At 28.3% G+C, this 21,697-nt stretch overlaps 1 protein-coding gene across 2 annotated transcripts in view; it reads right to left on the reverse strand.

The window, feature by feature from the left end:
- Nucleotides 1-475: 475 nt before the first annotated feature.
- The window catches only part of LOC100209023 (uncharacterized), a 90,143-nt gene continuing 68,921 nt past the window's right edge, over nt 476-21,697 (reverse strand). For both annotated transcript variants that reach the window (XM_065810268.1, XM_065810267.1), the window contains exons 20-30: nt 21,411-21,629; nt 18,487-21,072; nt 18,123-18,235; nt 16,057-16,189; nt 13,848-14,010; nt 12,724-12,860; nt 12,499-12,632; nt 12,144-12,360; nt 11,989-12,069; nt 11,820-11,915; nt 476-1,087 (exon numbers count right to left, since the gene is read on the reverse strand). In XM_065810268.1, the coding sequence (XP_065666340.1) occupies nt 908-1,087; nt 11,820-11,915; nt 11,989-12,069; nt 12,144-12,360; nt 12,499-12,632; nt 12,724-12,860; nt 13,848-14,010; nt 16,057-16,189; nt 18,123-18,235; nt 18,487-21,072; nt 21,411-21,629 (4,059 nt within the window). In that variant the 3' untranslated portion in view covers nt 476-907. The remainder of the gene's footprint in view (nt 1,088-11,819; nt 11,916-11,988; nt 12,070-12,143; nt 12,361-12,498; nt 12,633-12,723; nt 12,861-13,847; nt 14,011-16,056; nt 16,190-18,122; nt 18,236-18,486; nt 21,073-21,410; nt 21,630-21,697) is intronic.

The following is a 21,697-nucleotide window of genomic DNA, read 5'->3' on the forward strand; positions in this document are numbered from 1 at the left end:
TTATAGAAATTAGTTTTAATGAGCCTCTAGTGTTTTTATGTTAAATGTTTTTTTTAATCTAACGAATGCAAACCATATTGACCTAAAGATGTTATGTAGCGCTTAAATTGACTTACCTGAAAAATATTGTTAATTTTTTATTAGTGCAGTTAGTTAATTCATATTTTGTTAAGAAGTCTGACTCAACCATACAATTATTTTAGACTAATTACGTCAGACGTTGTATTACAAAAAAAAATAAACCTATAGAAGGGAATTCAATCAGAGATTAGTTGATCTATAGAAAATTCTTACAAGACTTGAAATGGAGTTGCGACCGGGAACAAACTAAACCCCCCTACCCTTCCCCCACATACACAAAATAATAATAATTTACAGTTTAATAGCCAAGTCAACTAACACAATACAGACCTGCGATTCAATTTGATTTTAACCCAGATAGACTAATACAAAATTGAAAAAAAGAAATAAAGAATTATTATATAAAGTTTCTTTCATACACGAAAGTAAATACAAATATACTTCGATTATAAACTTGATTACAATAAAATAAACAAACAATAAACTCAACTGCTAGGATAAAATTTTTCTACGTACAACTTTTAATTCAACATCTATTTTAAAATTTGAAAGACATAACAAACAAATAATTAAAGAATATAAAAATGAGAATCAATGGCAGCAAACCATTTATTTACAAAGGAAAGACTCGTAGTTAGCATATTTAGCACATTTGAAAAAATGCACAATAAATAAACGGTAATCTTTATAGACTTTTTCTTTAAAAAGTTTGGCGAATATTTGGGTTCCAAACATTTAAGAATGGACGACTTTGAGGCGCTATAAGATACAAATTTTCCATAGATCGGTCGAGGGTGAGGTATAAAGTCAGTAGAAATTTACAAATTTAGTTCATCCACTTTCGACAATTGAATGAACCACATAAACAAGCAATTTTTTCAGAGTCATCTTCTAATTCAAATTTATAATCGTAAGTAAGTTCTTCGCCTTTATCTATTTTACGGCTCGATATGATAATAATTCGTTTTTCTTTTTCAATAGATACAATTTCTGCGACACAATTTGGCTATATGTAAAAAAAAATAATAATTTGGCTATATATATATATATATATATATATATATATATATATATATATATATATATATATATATATATATATATATATATGCAATATATATAATATATATGCAATATATATAATATATATATATATATATATATATATATATATATATATATATATATATATATATATATATATATATATATATATATATACATATATATATATATATATATATGTATATATATAAATATATACAGTATTGGGGTCATTAATAACAATCCAGCATATTTTTTTTGATATCATTAAACTTTGATTGATGTTAAATTAATGATTGTTTGACTCTTCTTAAGTATAAAAAATGTATATTGATGAGCGTTCTATTTACTTTCTAATAAATATAGATATTCATATAAATATTATATTGCTTATTTTGGACGTATAACTTATAATCTAAAATAATTATTATGGCAAAAATTAACAATCCACTCTTTTATTTTAAACATCCTTCAAAATTTCATTTGTCTTTGATTAAAACATTGGACTTATTTGTAAACTATTTATAATTATTTGAGAGTTTTTATTTAAATTGTTATAAATATTTAAAAAATTTGCGTGAAATGAAATAAAAAAAACGAGTACCTAATTAACTGCAATATTTCAGCAATAAAACTATCAAATTGACTGGAAAAATTATTGATAATATAACAAAATAAAAAATCATAGTAATGAATGAATAAAACCTCTTAATGAGAGAAACTGCAAAAGATTTTAGCACAACAAATGCCACTTTTAACAGAATAATCAGCCGATATTAAAGATACAATACAATTCAAAATCTTTCATGTCCTGGAAGGCTCAGCATTTCAAACAAAAGAAATGATCGTTCACTTATTTGCATAGTGGAAAAAAAAAGAAATTTATCATCTACTGATCTCAGTCTAAAAGGACAAAAAGCTTCTGGTGTTGTTGCTTGTGCTCAAACAATTAGAAGATTACCACAAAAACACAATTACATGTAGTGAGCTGCCTGCGAAAAAGTTCTATTGATAAAACATCAGAAAACAAGAAAAAACTGGTGTTTAGCTCATAAAAATTGGTTTATGAGCATTTGGCACAATGTTCTTTTCAGAAATGAAATAAACGTTAAGGTTGATTTAAGAAAAAACCAAGTTATGCTGAGAAGAAAGCCACATGAAAAAATGGACCCAAATTGTTCTACAAATGTGATACAAATGAACACTTGTTTTGATTTCAATATTTTAGTTTTTAATTCTTTTATTTTTTATTATTTTATAATGAATTTATATTGTGATGATTTGATTAATTTCAATATATATATATATATATATATATATATATATATATATATATATATATATATATATATATATATATATTTATTGAAATTAATTTCAATAAATATATATATATATATTTATTTATTTTTAGAAAAGATTTATATATATATATATATATATATATATATATATATATATATATATATATATATATATATATATATATATATATATATCTTTTCTAAAAAAGCCGTATTGATTAAGATAAGCAAATGCTTATATAAATACGCTAAAGTAGTTATATTTAAATTTCTTGAGCAACGTAATAGCAATAAATGTGAACATATTTTAAAGAAAAACACGATATTTTTTAAACTTGACATGTTTCGTAGTTAAGATACTACATTTTCAAAAGGTAAAATTACAATTTAATACTCAGGATATAAATATAAAATCAAAATTTGAAGACATTACAGAGAAATATAAACAGACAAATAGAATTGTTACGAACCAATAAAAATTATATTACAAATTATGATACCGTAAATAGCAACAAAAAAATAAAATTATAAGTAAATAATAATAAAAAAAACTAGATTGACAAATTTATATTATAATGAACAGTTTGTTTATTTAAAGATAGGTTTTCCCATTTCATACGGAGTGCTTCTTTAATTTTCAATTTGTTTTTGTTAGGAGCAGTATCCAAAATTTTAAAACAATTGTAGTTACTTAGATTTTTACAATTAACAGATGAAATTAAATGCTTATAAACATTAGATTTTTTGTCACTTGTATGATGCTCATGAATCCTTGTTGTTAAGTGTCTGGAGGTTTCATTGGATTTGAGCAGCTTAGGAAGTGGATTTTTTATACATAAACTGTTTTGTAATTTGTTGGTAGTGAAAATTAAATTAATTATAACATCTTTACAATATTTTTAATGATTTTATTAACTTTAGATTGAGTAAAATCCTATAAATGGAAGTTTATAATATTTTATATTAGGGTTAGCAATACTATTTATCACAGAAGGATTTAACTTTTTATCAACAAATAATTTAATTTCAGTGTCAATTATTTTAGGTGGATATTGGTTACTTTTTGAAACATTAGATTTTTTATGTCCTTATCGAATCCTTGCCATGTGTTGTTGATTTTATACGTTCTATCAATTAAATAATGTATAAGACTAATTTTATAACAATAGGGAACAAAACTGGAAAATTTTGTAAAAGACCTGTATATGCTTTTTTGTGATAAACTGATATGGAAAGCAAAACAGACTTATTCATAATAACATTTAAAAATGCTGAGATAAGAACATCTAAAAACTCTGAATTAAAAATAGCGATAATATCTTCCACATAACGTTTAAAGAAAATCAGTATGGAGGAAGAGCAATTACTTACCCATTTTTGTTCATGAAACCCAATAAAAATATTAGCCTCAGTTGTTGGAGCAGCACTCCGTTGCAAATCAGGCTATTTGTCAGTTAATGTAGCAGCACTCCATTGCAAGTCAGGCTATAAGATAATCGATGTAGCACTCTGCGCATGTTTTACAGTTAAAAAATAAAAATAAAAAACATTCAGAATGCTTTTATTTTTTAAAAATAAAATAAAAACATTTAGTCTAGTCATCTAGTCTTTTAAATTGTAGTTTTGTGGTTTAATTACTTCCTGGAATTAAATTAATGTGTTTTGGCATAATCTAACCTTAATTTTGTCAGCTTTAAAAGCACAAACAAGCGAAGAACCATTTTTTACCACAAACACGTTTCTTAGCCAAAAAGTATAGTAATATATTAAGTATATATATATATATATATATATATATATATATATATATATATATATATATATATATATATATATATATATATATATATATATATATGTAAATTATGTTAGTGTATTTTACAAATAGAGTGCTCAATGTTCTTAAAGAACAGAGCAATAATTAATTAGTAAAAAACACTAAATTGAATTTTTTTTGAGATTTAGTAACTCTTCCTGATGATCCAGCAATGGTGAAACTTCAAGTCGAAGATAAAAGTTAGATAAGTGTTTTTTACTAATTAATTATATATATATATATATATATATATATATATATATATATATATATATATATATATATATATATATATATATATATATATATAACTTTTGTTAGAAAACATTGAAAACATTTGTTCAATTCCTAAAGGTTGTAAAAAAAGGTCACCCGCAATTAAAATTACGAATTGTCATTTATTTAATCTTGTTACTGCTACTACTAATACGTGCTGCTTTGCTAAAAATCATAAAATGCTTGTATAGATTAGAAGTGTTTAAAACTTTAGAACATTTTGGAAAATTCCAGAATATTTTAGACCACTTTAGAACATTCTGGAACAATTTAGAACATTCTGGAACAATTGAGAATATTCTAGAACAATTTAGAACATTCTGGAACAATTGAGAATATTCTAGAACAATTTAGACTTTGTATATATAGCTGCTTATCTAATTTTATAGTTATTACACAAACAACACATGGCGACGTACTAGCCTAGTGATAGTAGCATTCAGAAGAACAAGGATGTCTGGACCAATAATCTGGTAGAATATAAAGACGAGAGTTCAAAAAGTCTCATAAAAAAAGAAGAATGGAAGAAAGGAGTGAATAGCAAAAACTTCCAAAGAAGTCACCAAATTGTGGAAGAATAAACTGAATGTATCTGATCAAGTTATACGAGCAAAGCTTGATAAAATAATGAAATGTTATGATGAATGTGTCAAGTGAGGAAGCTACAAACCCCTTGATAAAATTTTTGATATTACTAAAGTTGATGGAACATGGTTATCTTCCGAGGACAAGCGATTCCACCATCTCCAAGTGGAAAGCAAAGAAACAGTGGGATACTCTACAGGCCAAGCAGCCAGTAAAGAAATGATTTATCCCTCTAAAAGACAAAAAACTTTCTAATAGGTCATCTAACTCATCACCTTACTATCCTGGTTTTAGTTATTCTGATTGAGGCTGCCACAATAAATATGAAAACCATGAAGAAGAAGATGAGACTACTCTTACACCAAGCAGAAAACATCATAAAAGCAAAATTGCAGTCAATTTGGTGGCCTACACAAAAGTATCAACAAGCAAAGCTCCTACCATATGCAAGCAATTGGCTTGTGAAGGCATTGACATCCCAATGTCAATGCCTTCACCTTCATTGTTCATGTCAATCAGCTATTTACGAGTCAATAATCAAAGAGCCAATCAAGCTGAAAAAAGAAATGATTGAAAGGTTGCATATGGAAAGTTGGTCCTTACACTTTGATGGCAAGCACATCAACAGAATCAATTATCAAGTGGTCGTCCTCAAAAATGAAAGAAGAAAATCAAACTGGATGTCTTGGGTTTGGTAAATGGCAAGGGAAAAACTATTGCTCAAGGAATTCCTAAAGTCTTCAATGAATTTCACCTATGGAATTCAATACAGATGATTGCTGCATATACCACCAGCGTTGTTGTAATATTGCAAAGAACGATCACAAAGAAATGCATCAGCAAACCTCAGTTTATCAGTTGTCAACACCATGTATTAGATAGAATCCTCTGTTTGGTGATGAATGAAGTAAAACACAATCGCGAAACATCGAATATCCATTTGTTGAAGGATATCTATCTCAACTGTTGAAGGAGTACGAACAACTGAAAACACAGTTTGATAACAGAATAGAAGTAATCGAAACATCAGGCTGGAGAGATGATATGAAATTTTTATTTCATCTCACTCGAGTGTTCTGATTTTTTGATGAAAAGGGACATTTTCCATTGATCAGATTTAAGAAATTACCCAACATCAGCAATGCGAGGTGGAATTTCAGATCTATACTAGCAATCCTGGCCTTCATTTTAATTCCTTCAACAAGGACAGCTTTGCAGAGAGTATGTTGATTTATATCGTATGGCTGGGCAGACCATTGGTTTGCAGACCAACTGTACAACGAAAACAACTTTAACAATTTGGCTGAAGTAGTGAATCCATACAAAAAGGCTTTAAGCTCTTTGAAAAATCACTAAAAGCGAGAGCCATCCATACTACAGATCCCCAGAAGTAATCAATGCGCAGAGCGCGCAATCAAAGTAATGAAGGAAATGTATTTGTCATGCAAAAATAAAGACAAATTGCACCTTCTATTCCTTTTATGCAACAAGCAAGAGCAAGGTCAACAGTCTGAGTCATTTTTGGATTAAAAATTTATTGTATTACATGACTGACATTCTAAATACATTTGAATACATAGTAGTACTTATTTCAAAATCGATTTTTCCATGGCTAGGTGAACTTTTTTCAAAAGATATGGAAATAATAGTTTAATTTGTTCTTTTTAGGCAAAAGTTCATCAAACTGCAGTACAGGAGCATGGGGTTGAAAAAAAGACATAACCCTAATATATGTATATATATATATATATATATATATATATATATATATATATATATATATATATATATATATATATATATACACATACACACACACACACACACACACACACACACACACACACACACACACACACACACACACACACACACACACATATATATATATATATATATATATATATATACACACACACACATCAGGGTTGGAAAAACTCACGATTTTTTAAAAAAAATCAGATTTTTTTGATTTAAATAAAATATTTTTTGATGAACTTTTAATATAATTTAAAGTAATATGAAATTGGTTGACTGTGTTTTTTGTACATAATGCAGTGGTCAAACAGGTCAGAAGTATAATTAGGATTCTAAAATCATTTCTTTTAACCTTATACCTCCACAAAACTATCCACACTATGCAATTGTATAAGGATTTTCTGGATATTTATTATATAAAGTTTAGATTGTATTAAGTTTTTTTTTTAAATATTGTCATGTTATCATTTAATATTGACTGTTTGTCAAAACTAAAGATATTTCTCTAAAATGGTTTAAAAATCTAGCTATATTTTTGCAGAAACAAAAACATTTAAAACATACTGAACAAAAACAAAAAAATGTCAGGAAAAAGATCTTACCCAGTGTGGTGTAAATTTGAAAAGCTTGAAACAAAAAGTGGGATGTAAAGTAAAATGTAGGATACGCAAAAAAGAACTGGGTCTGATTCTTGCCACCCTGCAGGGTCTGGTGGCAAGAATGAAAGTACATCTAAATAAATGTTGTCACAAAAACAATGCAGAAGGTGATATGATGTACACTTTATGATAATTAATTTTTTTTGTAATTAGAATTATTTAATTTAACTTATTTTTTTAGAAATTGAATTTCAAACTAATTCCTCCAACATTCAATTTGATGTTACAAAGCAACCTTCAGAATCATCTGTTTTAGCAGAAAAGTGTTATTTAAATGTATCAACATAAAAATCACGGACAGAAAATATAAATAATAATGATCCAATAAATAAAAATACAAGTTCTGGGTTATTGTCACATGTTGTTAGAACAAGTCTGAGTCAAAAAGCCATACTTGATGAGCAGATTGCAAGAATGATTTTTGCAACAAATTCATCATTTCTATTAGTTGAATGTCCAGAATTCCAAAAACTTATGTTGATGTTGAGGCCAGGCTATAGTGGCCCAACAAGAAAGGACATAGCGGACAAACTCCTAACAATAGTGTTTGATAAAGAAAAGGGTAACATTAAAGACACTTTAAATGGAGAGATTGTAAATATAGCACTGGATGGTTGGTCAAACATTCACAAAGAGCCTATAATTTGCGTTACAGTCACAACTGAAACAAGTGGGAAAGCGGAATAGTATCGAAAATTAACTGATTAAAAAAATGATTAATATCGAAAAATAACTGACAGAAACCCATTTTAATGATTAAGATCAAAAATTTGATTTTCAGATTAATATCGAAAAGATTTTATATCGAAATTCACAAATACAGAACAATATCGAAATCAATAAAAACGAAATAAGATCGAAAACTCATTTTAATGATTAACACCGAAAGTGTGATTTTCAGATTAATATCAAAATTCACAAATGTGGAACAACATTGAAAACAAATGGAATAAGATTGATAACTTGTTTTAATGATTAACATCAAAAATGTGATTTTCTGAATAAAGTTCAAAACAATAAAAACGAAATAAAATCGAAAACTCATTTTAATGATTAACATCGAAAATTTGATTTTCTGATTACACTTTTTTTTTATAAAAAACTAGTACTAGGAGAAAATCTTAAGAAATTTTTAATACTAAGTCACTTTTCTATAAAAAACTTATTTAAGATTTCAATGAATATTTCCTAAGCTTATGCATTACGGGTGACGAAGTCTTTCGAAGTCGAAGTTTCGAAGTGAACATTTGTAACTATGAAAATTGAAATCAAAGTTTCGAAGTCAATCAAAGCAAATTCAGACTTCGAAAATGTTTGAATTTTTTCCGAAGTATTTCAAATTTTTTTCAATTTATTCCCAAATTTTCTTGATGTATATCAAACCCATTTTTAGACCATTTTTAATGGATTTAAGAGTGTAAAAATTATGCAAAACAGAAAAGTAAATATATAAAACTTTTTTTAGATTTTTTTCTTTGTAACAACTATTATTGCTTGTAATTGATTTGTATTACAATTTACGATGTACAAATTAAGTTTAATCATCAGAAATATCAATGGAACCACTGTTTGTTTGGATCCTCTTATTTTGTCGTAGTGGAGTGACAGCAGACTGATCTTTTTGGTAGGTCTTGGATTTCCTTTCTGTTTCCTCGTCTGCTGTTTTAATTGTCAAAGCAGATCGTGCATTATTCATCTTTCCAATGTTGGTCTTGAGGTAAACAATTTTGTCAGCATTTTGGGGACCCAACTTTGTTCTTGAATCAGTGACCACACTGCCTGCAGCTGAGAAAACCCTTTCACTTGATGCAGAAGTTAAAGGAATGGCCAAGTATTTTCTTGCAACTTGGGAAAGTAGTGGAATCATTTTTGCATGGGCTTCCCACCACTTTAGGATATCAGTGTTTTGGGGAATTAGGATGAGGGAGACTTTTGTATGTGTCTAACTCAATTTAAATTTTTGACTTTCCCTGAACAGAATTTCTTTTGCAGACATTTCTAATGCCATTTTTCAGCTTCGTCAAGGTCAAAGCCAGACCCTGTCAGATTAAGGGAAGCATTCCTGATTTGGGACAAAAATTCTTGATGGCTTTGATGCTCATACACCAACCTGTCCTTTAGCCCTTCCAAATCATTATACCTTTTCACCAATGCACCCTTGAAGAAGGGGTGGAGAAAATTTCCCATGGCATGGTAGTGATTCTTTGTTCCACTGTTTGAAAATCGCCTATTCAGCTCACCAGTCAGAATTTGGACAAAGTCTTTTGTGGCAGATTGTATGTCTGATTGAACAATGGAGTTTAGTTTCATCTGAAGGTTGACCAGTTGGCTGCAGGCAAGATGAAGTGTTGGATGCTTGTCAGCAGAAAAGGCCTTGCTGACTTTCTGGAATGAATCCAAGATAGGTTGAACTTCCGCTAAAAGTAAAAACTGACTCTCTGATAGGATGACATCAGCAAAAAAAAAAAAAACAGCAAAAAAAAAAAAAAAAACTGAAAATGTTTGTTCTTGCTTGCCAGCCACTAAATGGCTGGCAAGCGAGAACAAACTTTTTCAGTTCAAAGTTTTTGTTGATGAAATAAAGTGTTGCAGATATGTAAGAATCGTTGCTTCTGCTTGTCCACATTTCTGTCGAAGCCCCAAGGCCTTCACAGTCATTGAGTTCTCTGGCCAATTCCTCAGAATTGTATTGCTTTACCTGTAAAAGCAATAATGAAATCTCCATCCTTTAGAAGAGCAAGACAATACAACTTTATGTCTAATGTAATGCTGACAGATCTTTAAGATGTGATTTCATTTTTTAAATGTTCATCTCCCAAAGGACAAAAGGGTCACTAGAGTCAAGTAGACTTTTTTGTTATTGTTTTTAAAACCTCTCTCAACCCTTTAACTGCAAAACACTTGACAAACAAGGTTGCTAACAACTTGAAACACTTGACTAACACTTGGTTGCTCACAACAAGAAACACAATCCTTGTCAAACAAAGTTGCTGTACAGAGAAACGAGTTTTTTAGAGAATAGTAAGGCAAGAGGAAAATATTTAAAAAGTTTTTAGTTTTATTGGCAATATTATTATATAATTATGGGAAGTATAACTCTGGCTCTTTCCATATAATACTTATTAATATATTGAAAGAGCCTACTTGCCCATTCAATACATTAATATTTAACTAAACTTCATAGCTAAGTATCAAAATAAAAATTATAAATAAAATACCTTTAAAATAATGGGACAACAAATTTAAAATAGATATGATAAAAAAAGTGCTAATTACAAATATATATATATATATATATATATATATATATATATATATATATATATATATATATATATATATAAATATATATATATATATTTTTTTTTGAACAAACTATCTCACTTTAACTCAAGCAATAATAATGCTATATTAAGTAAATGGCTAAAAACCATTAACAAATTCCTATGAAAATGGTTTAAACTGTAAAAATACATTTCATATATAGAAACAATTTAAAAAACTGCTGGTTTTACATTAACCAAAACAAGCTTTATAATATCTTTCTAGTCAGAATCATGAATTGGAATTTTTATGTAGCTTTACAACAAACCCATAATGATTTGCTAATTTAAAACTCCTTTAATTACTATGAGGCGATAGTTGTTTTTAAGCCATAACACATTTTTTAAATTATATAAACAAGTATTTTAAGATTTTAAAAGTAGGTTTTTAATGCTTTAAGTTTAAAAATAATCAAAATTGAAAATTTATTGTCAATAAAATTATTTTTGCCATTACCAATTCAGATCACCCCATGTTGCCTAACATGAATGGAGAATATATAAGTGTACACAACCTTACATGAATGGAGAATGTATAAGTGTACACAACCTTGTTGTTACATGAGTTGAGTATGTATAATTGTACACAGCAACATAATAAATGCACTAATTAAAAATCAAATATCAGTCACATTTGTTGCTGGTTTGTGATATAATGACTCAAAAAACATTATTGACTTGTTTTAATAAACCATAACTTGCAGCTGACTAAAAAAAATCCTAATCAATTATATAGTTATATTAGAACTAATAAGTTATAAATAAGATGCTCTGTTAGTATACAATTACAAATACACTATTCATACAAGACTAAAAGAACTTAGTTTTGCATTGATTAAGGTTAAATCCTTGTGTTGATTTGAATGAAGACTCGATTCAGAATTTAACTAGATTCAAGATAATTTTAATAGGATGAAAATCTTTTATGCCAAATAAAAGATTATAATTAATACATTTAATGCATACAACTTACATCGCATGAGTGGTTAATATAACGTGCTGGACCACCTGCCATTGTAGCATCAACAACTGTATCATTATCTATCCGGAACATATAAATTCCACGATTCTATATGGTAAAAATTAAAATATTAAAAGAAATTTAAATGCACATAGGACTTATGGTTAAGCAATAACTTTACCTGTCTTTCATAGTGTTTTTCAAGCCGATTAGCAACTTCATTTCGTATTAGAGACCCAATATATTCAATAATAAAGGTATTCTAAGGTATAAGTTATATATTAAATTCCCGAGGAAAAAAATTAATAAAAGTAACATTTAAGAATGTATGTTAACCTCCTCTATATCTTTTTTGGTAAACAAGCCTAATCCTTGGATTCTTGACCTTCCTAAAACAACACTATTTCTCCACTCTTGTCGCATTCGTCGATATTGTCCAGTTTTTGTGTTCATAATATGTACATTCCGCTGAGAATATACTAGCCAGCTATCATCAGTTATTATGGCGTCCGAAGTATGTGTGTGTTCAGCTGCTGTTCGCATAGCAAGTGGTCTAAAAGCAAATTACTTACAGACCATAGTGCAAACTAATAATGAAAAAAAAAAAGATCCATGATACAAAACAACAACAAAAAAAGATACAGCTTTTTTTAAAAAAGAAAATGCACGATGAAAAAAAAAAAAAAAATACTTGGTGTGATGCTTGCGACATTTTTCTGTACGAATGCATCCGGTAGGGTTTAATGCTAGTGGTAGTTCTGCTATAAGAATAGGTGTTCGACCAAAACGAAAGTTGTAATTAGAAATAGTATCAATACCAGGAAGCTAGAAATTTAAAACAAGTGACCAAATTCAATAAATTATGAGTTAACATGAAAGTTAATATAAAGATAAAAAAAGAAAAAATTAAGCTTACAGATTCAATCATTCTTTGTATAGTTGGTTCTGAAAGTCCAAAAAAATCTTCCCCACAAATAAATTCTGGAAAAACTTTCAAACAATTTTCTTTTTCTCTCAACTTTTGAATGTTTGCTATAATTTCATTTATAGCACCTGAGGATAAACAAAAAAAACATCATAACTGTAAATTTATAATGTTAAAAATATAATTAATTATGAAATATAAAACTTTTTAAGTTGCCAATGAAACAGAGAATATGGCTAACGAAACAGAGAATATTGCAAATAAAAAAAAAATATTTTAAAAAGTGGCAAAGATTAAATTGTGTAAATAGTGGCCAAATAAAACAAACAAAAAAACTAAAATAAAAAAACATTAAAAAAAAAAAAAAAATTAATTATAAGAAAACAAATAAATAAAACAAACAAATAAATTAATGGAATAACCATTGATGATTTTTGAATTAAGAAAATGAGTGAAAAGAAAAATTAAGAATAGATTTTAGATTATGGCAGGTCATTGTGCAAATATTCAATTTTTTTTTGTACAGTAAATATAGAATGCAGAATGAAGAAGCATCAAAGTAAACTTGGGCTCTTTTTCTTAACCTTTGAATTATCAAAAATTTTCAGGAACAATGATTACTTTATTATAAATTATAAGTGTAAAATAAATGATTATATGGTTTACCACTAATGTTTTTTAGAAGTTTTTTCCACCTTCAGAGTATTTAGAAAAGAAATTAAGGTCACAAGATAAAATGTATTAAAACTTTTAAATACTTTTAATAAATATGATTGGATCAGGTAAAGCATAAGAGGCCTAAAAAGCAAAAGTGGGAAAAGATCAAGATTTATCTCCAATTCGAACATCAACAAGATGTGCTACATTAAAAATATCTAACATTAACAAAATTAAAGGAAAACTGTTAGAACATATTCCCAATGTGTTATGATGTATGGGTAGTAAAAAATAGACTATAAAGGTTGATAATATACATTTGAAAAGAAAAACCAAAATGATTATGACATTAAATTAGGATTAAAAACTAAACTCTGAGTTTAGACGGATGTACTAACTTGTATATTTTGGATCACCCTAGTATGTCTTATATATATAATATATTAAATATTATTTACCTTTAGCAGTGGAACTGGTGTATAGACTACCTTCTGAACCATTTGAATGAGCTTTAACTTTAAATCTTGGAGATTTCATACATTCGCTAATTGAACAAGTATAATAACGTCGTTTTTGGATATCATGATTGTCCCAGAAAATTGAAGTTGTTTCAAATCCAACCTAGAATTATAATATAAATACATTACATAGAATTCAAAATATCTTTGAGGAAACTACACAATGAGTGTAGTTTCCTTATTTTAAGAATGTGTCAATGAACCCTCAACAAATCCAAGGCAATTGAAAACAAACATCTTTTCAGATTTGTTTTATATGGCTCATCAGGATGCAATGCATTTGATGATGATTGAAGAAGACCATAGCTTCCTTACTTTTCAAAGGGAGAACAAAAAATGAACAATGTTAAGGATGAACAAAGATTGAATTGACAATAAAATAAAGAAAAGGAAACAGAAGATGATAGTGGAAAAGAGATTTAAATGAGAAAAGAAGGTATGCCAGAACAGAACTGAGACATCATCAATTTATCAAGTACATTGGATAAAAGCCTGTGCAGATATCCAGCCATGAACTAATAGAAGAATATTGTCATTATCATCACCATGGCAAACCTCAGCCACTAGCTAAAATAATTATTGAGGTAATTGATGGATGGAATTTTTAAGACAGCTTTGACACAACTGCCAATAAAAGTGGGTCTAAAGAAAAACTACTGAACAACAGAAGATGCCACCCAAAAGAAAGTTTTAGGTCATTTATGTCTTCAATTTCTGCTACCAGACACAATTGCGCAACAACTACCGAGAGCTCCTTGAGTTTTTTGTTATCTTTCTTGGAGAGAACCACATAGCCACCAAAGGATTGTCTTTGAAAAACTCAGGGCTGTGCATGAAGCAAAATGGCTAGCAAGGCCATATATGGTCTAAATATAAGGATCTTTTTTCATTATTTCTCTAACATCAACTACTAAGACACTTGATCTCAAATAGCGGGCATCCATGAAGTATGTACACAGTAAAACCACTGATTTAAGACCCACCTCCCCTTTTACTTAACTGTATTCAACATATCTCTGTTATAAAATATAATATTCATTTTTTAAACTTGTAAAATTCAATGCTTTTGTTTAACTGGCTGCCTTTAAAACCCTGCCTTCTTGCTTGTATGCATTTGTACCTTTTTGAGTTACCCCCCCCTGTCCCATACAGGCATATGTATTTTATGGAAGACTCCAAGGCTGGCTGACTTTTGTATTATTGCATAAAACTCACATCTGATTCTCAGCCCATTCCGCTATCAGTGTTCCCTGAAATAACCATTCTTAAGGCCCTGCAGGAGGAGGGCAATACAATCACCAGGAAAGTAGGGCTGAATACACTGGCAAGCTATACATGTTATCTGTCTGAAGTCAACATTATAACAACACTTTTTGATAAAGAGATGTAACTTCAAAAAGATTCCTTCATCGCAAACATGATAGCAGTTGACAGAACTGACAAACTTTCTCCACAACAAAAGACTCTTCTTGATAGCCTAAAAGACATGACCACAGCCTCCTCTGCAACTAAAAATATCAAAAGGTTCGAACTGCTTTACCAAAATGAGTTTTTTTAATGAGAACCCTCTGAATTAGATAAATAGTCCTTCCTATCAAGTTGGCCTAAAATGAATTGAAGGGCTGGTTATGAGTAATGATGCAGCAGAGTGTGGAGTTGCTTTGGTCCAAGAGTTAACAAGGAGCAGGAGGACAAGAGTAGAAGTCCAGCTTCAGCTCCTTCTTGAAGTAGTTAAAGACCACCACAAGGAAATCCTTTATCAGACAAACTCATTTTTACTTCAAACTTTTTTTTAGTTAAAACGAAAAAATTAAGTTGCTCATTTTTCTTAGTTCATTTTTCATTAAACATAAATGTTTTGCGACAGATTCTTGACATTACCTAAAAAATCTAAACAAACAGTTTTTTTTACAAAAACTTCTCCATCAAAAAAAAACTCAAAGATTTATGGAACATAAAATTTACAACTTTTCACAAGTATTAATAATTTTTTTATATAATTTTAAAAAAATAGAACAAGCATTTAAAAAGAAATCAATAAAAGCTCTTTTGACACAATGTTTTAAAATCCCAAAGCAGTCAAAAAAATTAAAAACCATAATTTAAATGAATAATAGTTAATTTTGTTTGCTTTAAATAAAATTCTTACCGGATAAACAAAGTCTTTAGATGAAAAGTTATCTAGTAACTGCATTGGAACATGTCCTAATTCGTGAAATATTAAATTACCAACACGAAATGTATATTCTTTGCGTTCAAAACTATTGTTTAAACTCAACATCCTAAATAGACAAAATAAAATACAATAACAATTTATATATTAAAAATTTATCATTGCATAATTCAGAAGCTGACAAAATGAAAAAACTTTTATAAATAAAATGGCTATTAACAGGTAAAAAAAGTTAAATTTAAAATAAATAAAAGCCATCTTTAAGCAGTCTCCCTAAATTTGATGTCTGTTAAAACTAGGTTTTCTGATATTATATTGTCTCCAATTAAATATTTGAATTAATTTTATTTAGTTTCAAAAAAAAAATAAAAGAAAAAAGAAACATTTCTCTTTAAAAACAAAACAAATTGTCAAAACTTATTGATTTAGAGTAGCAGTTTCTTTATTTTAGTTAACTTATAATTTTTTAAAGGTATTAAATATTTTTAATGCAACTTTGTAAAAAATTTTGTTAGTTTGCACCACTTTTAAAAAAATTATTTTTAGAAGAAATTAAATAATATATATCAATATTATTGTATTATAATATTTAGTATTTAGCATGTCATTTTTTTGGGGATATTATTAGCTTAACATGACTTAATATTTTAGAAAGATAATTTTCCAATAAAATTAGAAAAAACCATCTTTTAATTTTTTTAGTAATTTTTTGCAGATTTGTTTTACTATTACAAATAAACTAGATAAAAGGATGACATATCTGTATAATATATAGCTATGGCTAAAAAAATTTCTTGCTGATAGGTGTTAGATTAAAACTCTGTTTTTTTCCAGTGCGGTTCCAGTTTTCAATTTCCAGTGCAGGCCTTGTCAAGAAGCGCTACGCAGCTCGCATTTTGCCTGCGAAAAGGCGATTTGCCTACGCGTTCAGCAGTTTTGCACTACGCAAAAACTTTTATCTTTTAGAATATTTAAATTATCTTTTGATGTCGTTAACGTGACGTTTATTTAGAAGAAATAAAGTCGTAAGTAAAAGCATTTAACCGCAATTATAAACTAATAGATTTTTTGTTAAAGAAACAGTTTGTTTAATAATTTTTTTTTGTTGTTGTTAAAAATTAGTTAAAAAAAATAAAGTGTTTTAAGTTTTATCTTAAGGAATTAAATATATAATTCCTTTTAAATATAAAATTATTTTTAGTCATAATAGTTTAAAAAATGCACGATTTATTTTGATGTAAATATTTTATTAATAAGATATTTTGTTTATTGTTAATTCAATAACGTAAAGTTTTAATGACGTTTGTTTAATTTATGAAAATAAACTATGATCACGAATATGTTATCGGTAACTGATAAATAACAAAAAAAACTCTTTATTGTTTAAAAACATTATTAAAAAGAGTTTACAAATTAAATAAGAAAAAATTTATTAACAGTTAATAAAATAACCAAAAACCAACTTTAAAATTATAAGAAAATAAACAAACATTATTTTATGTTTCATGAAAAAAATATTTTTTTCAAAATAAAATTTAATTCATATTTGAAAAAAATAATAAAAATGATTTTTTAAATAAGAACTTAGATTTTATTTGTAACTTTTGTTATAGTGAGAAAAAAAAACTGTTTGTATGATTTTTAACACGTTGATAAAATAACTTTAATTACAATGCGGTACTTGAAATGACACTAGTGACGCAATATAACTTCTAACAATGCAAAATATATTTGCTGAGTTGAGTTACTTTGAAATGCGTTAAGCGTTTTCGCTACGCAGCAAAATCTCGTAACAAGGCCTGCAGTGTAACAAATAGTAAATCATCACCAGAACATGACACTGGTTTGAATAGTAAAGCATAATCAGAACATGACACAGGTTGGATGTTTTCTTGTTGTTGGGTTTAGGCATTAATAAAAAATAATTATTTACTGAAATTTAGCGATATCATTTTATCTGTAAATTTGTAATTTATCTTTATAAAAATTTACCTGTAAATTAATGGTAACAGCTCAACCCTAGTTAATATTAAAAAATTTACCTTGCTATTTGTTCTGTTATGTTTCTTTCGATATAAACTTTTCTTTGTACAGCATATGAATCAAGTTCTTCTTTACGAATACCAAGAGATTTATGCTCAGAACAAAGTATAGTCTTAAGAAAAACAATTTAAAGAAACAAGTTATTAACAAAAATAAAAAAAAGATCATCAAAAACTCTTGCTAAACATACTTTAAAGGGATTGCTAAACAAAATTTGTCAATATTTTAAATTTAAACAGAATTAATAATAACAACAAAATACCATATTTAATAACTAAGTAACATTCTTATGGATATTAAGTGAGAATAATAATACCTAACATTGTCAAATGAAGTTTGAAATAAAAAATAAAAAATATTTACTTTATCTTTATAAAGAGCAGCATGTGACTGAAGTGCACAATGAAAATGAAAGGATTTCTCACAGTGCAACCTCTGCTGAGCACCAAAGGTATATGAGCAATTTAAAGTAGCACCTATTTTTGAACAATAACTGCATCTCATTTGTTTTGACCTAGTTAGTGCTTTGTCAACATTATGCAAACCACCATTCAAAGACTCGTAAACTTCACTTGACCATAAAGCACAATTAAGATGTACCCATGAATCAACATTGCAATTAAGCAACCTTGAAGATTGGTTTGCTTCACCGTCACCAACAACAAGACAAAAACAACATTGTCGTCTATCTCGTATGCTTTCACTTGGTCTTAAAGCAACAAAATATTTTTTCATAAGTTGATTGATATCTTCTTTCACAGATTTAATTTTTGTTTTCTTTTCATTATCACTTGAAACACGCCAACGCTTCCAACGACAATTGCTTTTTGAAACAAGTTTATTACTCATGCCACTTGCACAAACATCACCACGTATTTCATCTGAAGGTAATGGCAAAAATACATGCAACTCATCAGTTGTAACCATTGAAGAAACTTTAACAGCATCAATTAATTCTTGATCATCATTCTCAAAAGTATAGTCGACTTTTCTTTGGTATGCTTCTACACACTCATTACTACAAAATGCAAGTTGTTCAGAAGACATAAGTTCAAATTTATCATACATGCATTCTGTTACATTTTCCATGTTTTTATCTACATAAAAAACAGCATTATGCAATAAACCATAACATAAATTACATCGAGATATTGTGTCTTCAATTTCAGAATCAACATCTTCATCTTTAAAGTTCATAATGTTTTGAGTACTTGATATTGTTCGAATGCTTTCTGACTCTTCTTTCACAATTGAACCTAAGAGTTTGTCTTTTTGTATATCAGAATGCATTAATGAATTCTCGTTATTTGGTTCAGGACTAGGGAACAACGAAACATCGTTTAAAATGTCATTTACAACTACGCTGCAATGTGATATAGGCTGTAAGAAGGAACTAGTAGCAATAGGTGAGGTTGTATACGGTTTTTCATTATAAACATCTATTACATTTTCTATCAAAGCATAGCCAAATTTTCCTGTAATTTTAAATGTGTTAGAATTATTAAAACCATAAGGTTGAACAAGAGGACAAACTAAATGCACATCTGGTTCACAAAGAGGTATTTTAGGTGTTACAACCATAGGTGGTGTTTTTGGAGTAAATGAAGAAAGCGGACTAACTATAGTTGGAGTTTTAGAACCTGATGGCATGTCAGGAATTTCTAATGGAACTATAATTTTTTTATGCTTTTTAATTACAAGCTGTTGTGCTTTTGCTTCTTGCAATGCTTTTTGTTTTAACATTCGTTGCTGATATTTTTCGGCCTTTCTTTGTTCTCGTATAACTTTTATTTTTTCTTTTTCCTCTTTTTTTTTAATTCTTTCTAATTCTCGCAGTCTTTTTTTTTCTTCAAGAATTTTATCCTTTTTTTTGTTATGCAATTTTATTAGATTCTTTAGCTGTGTATTCATTCCTTCATACTTTTCTGTTTCACCATCTGTCATATGGTACATGTTGTCACAAACTAAGTCGTTTGGGGAATTTGTTCCAAGATCAGAATCATTTTGTTTAATGACTTGACTCACAGATAGATGTTCCGATGTGATATTAGCTTTTTTAGCAGGTTCAAAAAGTGGTTGTGAATTAGTAGAAACAAGTGATTGTTTTTTGGGTGTTCCTAACAAATTGCTAACACTAAATGCAGAATTATTTGATGGAGAACTTTCTCCAGTTTTTGTATTTAGAAAAGGATTGCGAATACGAGATGGTTCAGAACTTAGTTGATTAATGCCAGGACGAGAACCAAAAGATGGAGTTTCACCCATAGGAAGAATAGCATTAGAAACTAATGACTCCTGTGAAGGAGATTTCTCACACTTTTCCGTGGCTTGCTTAAATAACTTAGATGGATGAGTTGGGAAAAAATTTTGCTTTGGTGGTATAACAGTATTTCTTGGATTAAGAAGTTGTTCAGCTTTTTGATGCATACTACCTGGAGATATTTCACCAGATAATACTGTTGTAACCGGTTTTGAAATATCATTTTGTTGTGTTCTTTGAAAATCTTGACCGGGTTGCGTATCGCATCTCGAGTAACCTGATAATGGCGAGGGACCAGGAGGAATTTCCCCCCGAAATTGTTTTTGATGCCTAATAAAACTCTCATGTATTTTTTCATATTGAGGAGATATGATATTAGGATTTATTGCTTTTTCCTCTGGTTTTGGTTTACAAGAATTTTGTTGGTTTGGTTTAGAATCTGAACTAACAGAATTAATTGGTAAAATTGAATCTGGTTTAGAAATGATTTGGATAGGCTCTGAATGTAAAGATTCTTCTTTTGAAACAACTAAATTCTGCCCTGTTCGTATTTTCATTTCTTCAGATAACTCTGGCACCGGAAACTTTGTAGAAGGCTGAGATGTTTGAACTGAGTCTGCAGCTAATAATGCTGCTGATTTTTTTTTGTTTAAAGAACGTCTAGGTTTTGGCTTCTTCTTCTGTTCTTCCTAAAATAGCAAAAAATTAATATAATAACCAAAATGGATTTAAAATATAAACTGTGTCCTCTTTTGATATTAAATTCAAATTCAAATTTGCATTTTAAATATATCTTTATCATAAATTATTTATTAGACAAAAAATATTCCTCAAACTTTTTCTTAAAAACAAAAAGCTCACAAAAAACTCTTTTATAAATAGCAAACAAATATTCAAGATATTGCCAATAAAATCTTTGTATTGAAGAGTTCTATAGTTTTATAAAAAGCATTGTTATTCATTTATAAAACAATATAAATTTTTAAAAATATGTTTATTTAATAATTTTTAAGTTTATAATTAACACCTCTTTTCTTGAAGACTGTTGCAAGATTTGGGCCATTTGGTGTTGCACTTGTTGCATGCAAGCCTGCATACGCTGCTGAAACAAAACTTGCTGTTCAGGTGAAAGTGCCACAATCCACTGACTATAAGATTGTTGAGTAAGCATCTGTTGTTGGTACATTGCATTAAGCTGGTGCTCAGTAAATTGAATTCCGTTTGCAGCCATTCGATAAAGTTGGTTCTACAAAATTAGAGAAAGAATATTTTTCTCTAAAAAATATTTAAAAAAAATGTGTTTTTTAAAACATT

This window comes from Hydra vulgaris, chromosome 11 (assembly GCF_038396675.1).
Source record: "Hydra vulgaris chromosome 11, alternate assembly HydraT2T_AEP".
NCBI lineage: Eukaryota > Metazoa > Cnidaria > Hydrozoa > Anthoathecata > Hydridae > Hydra > Hydra vulgaris.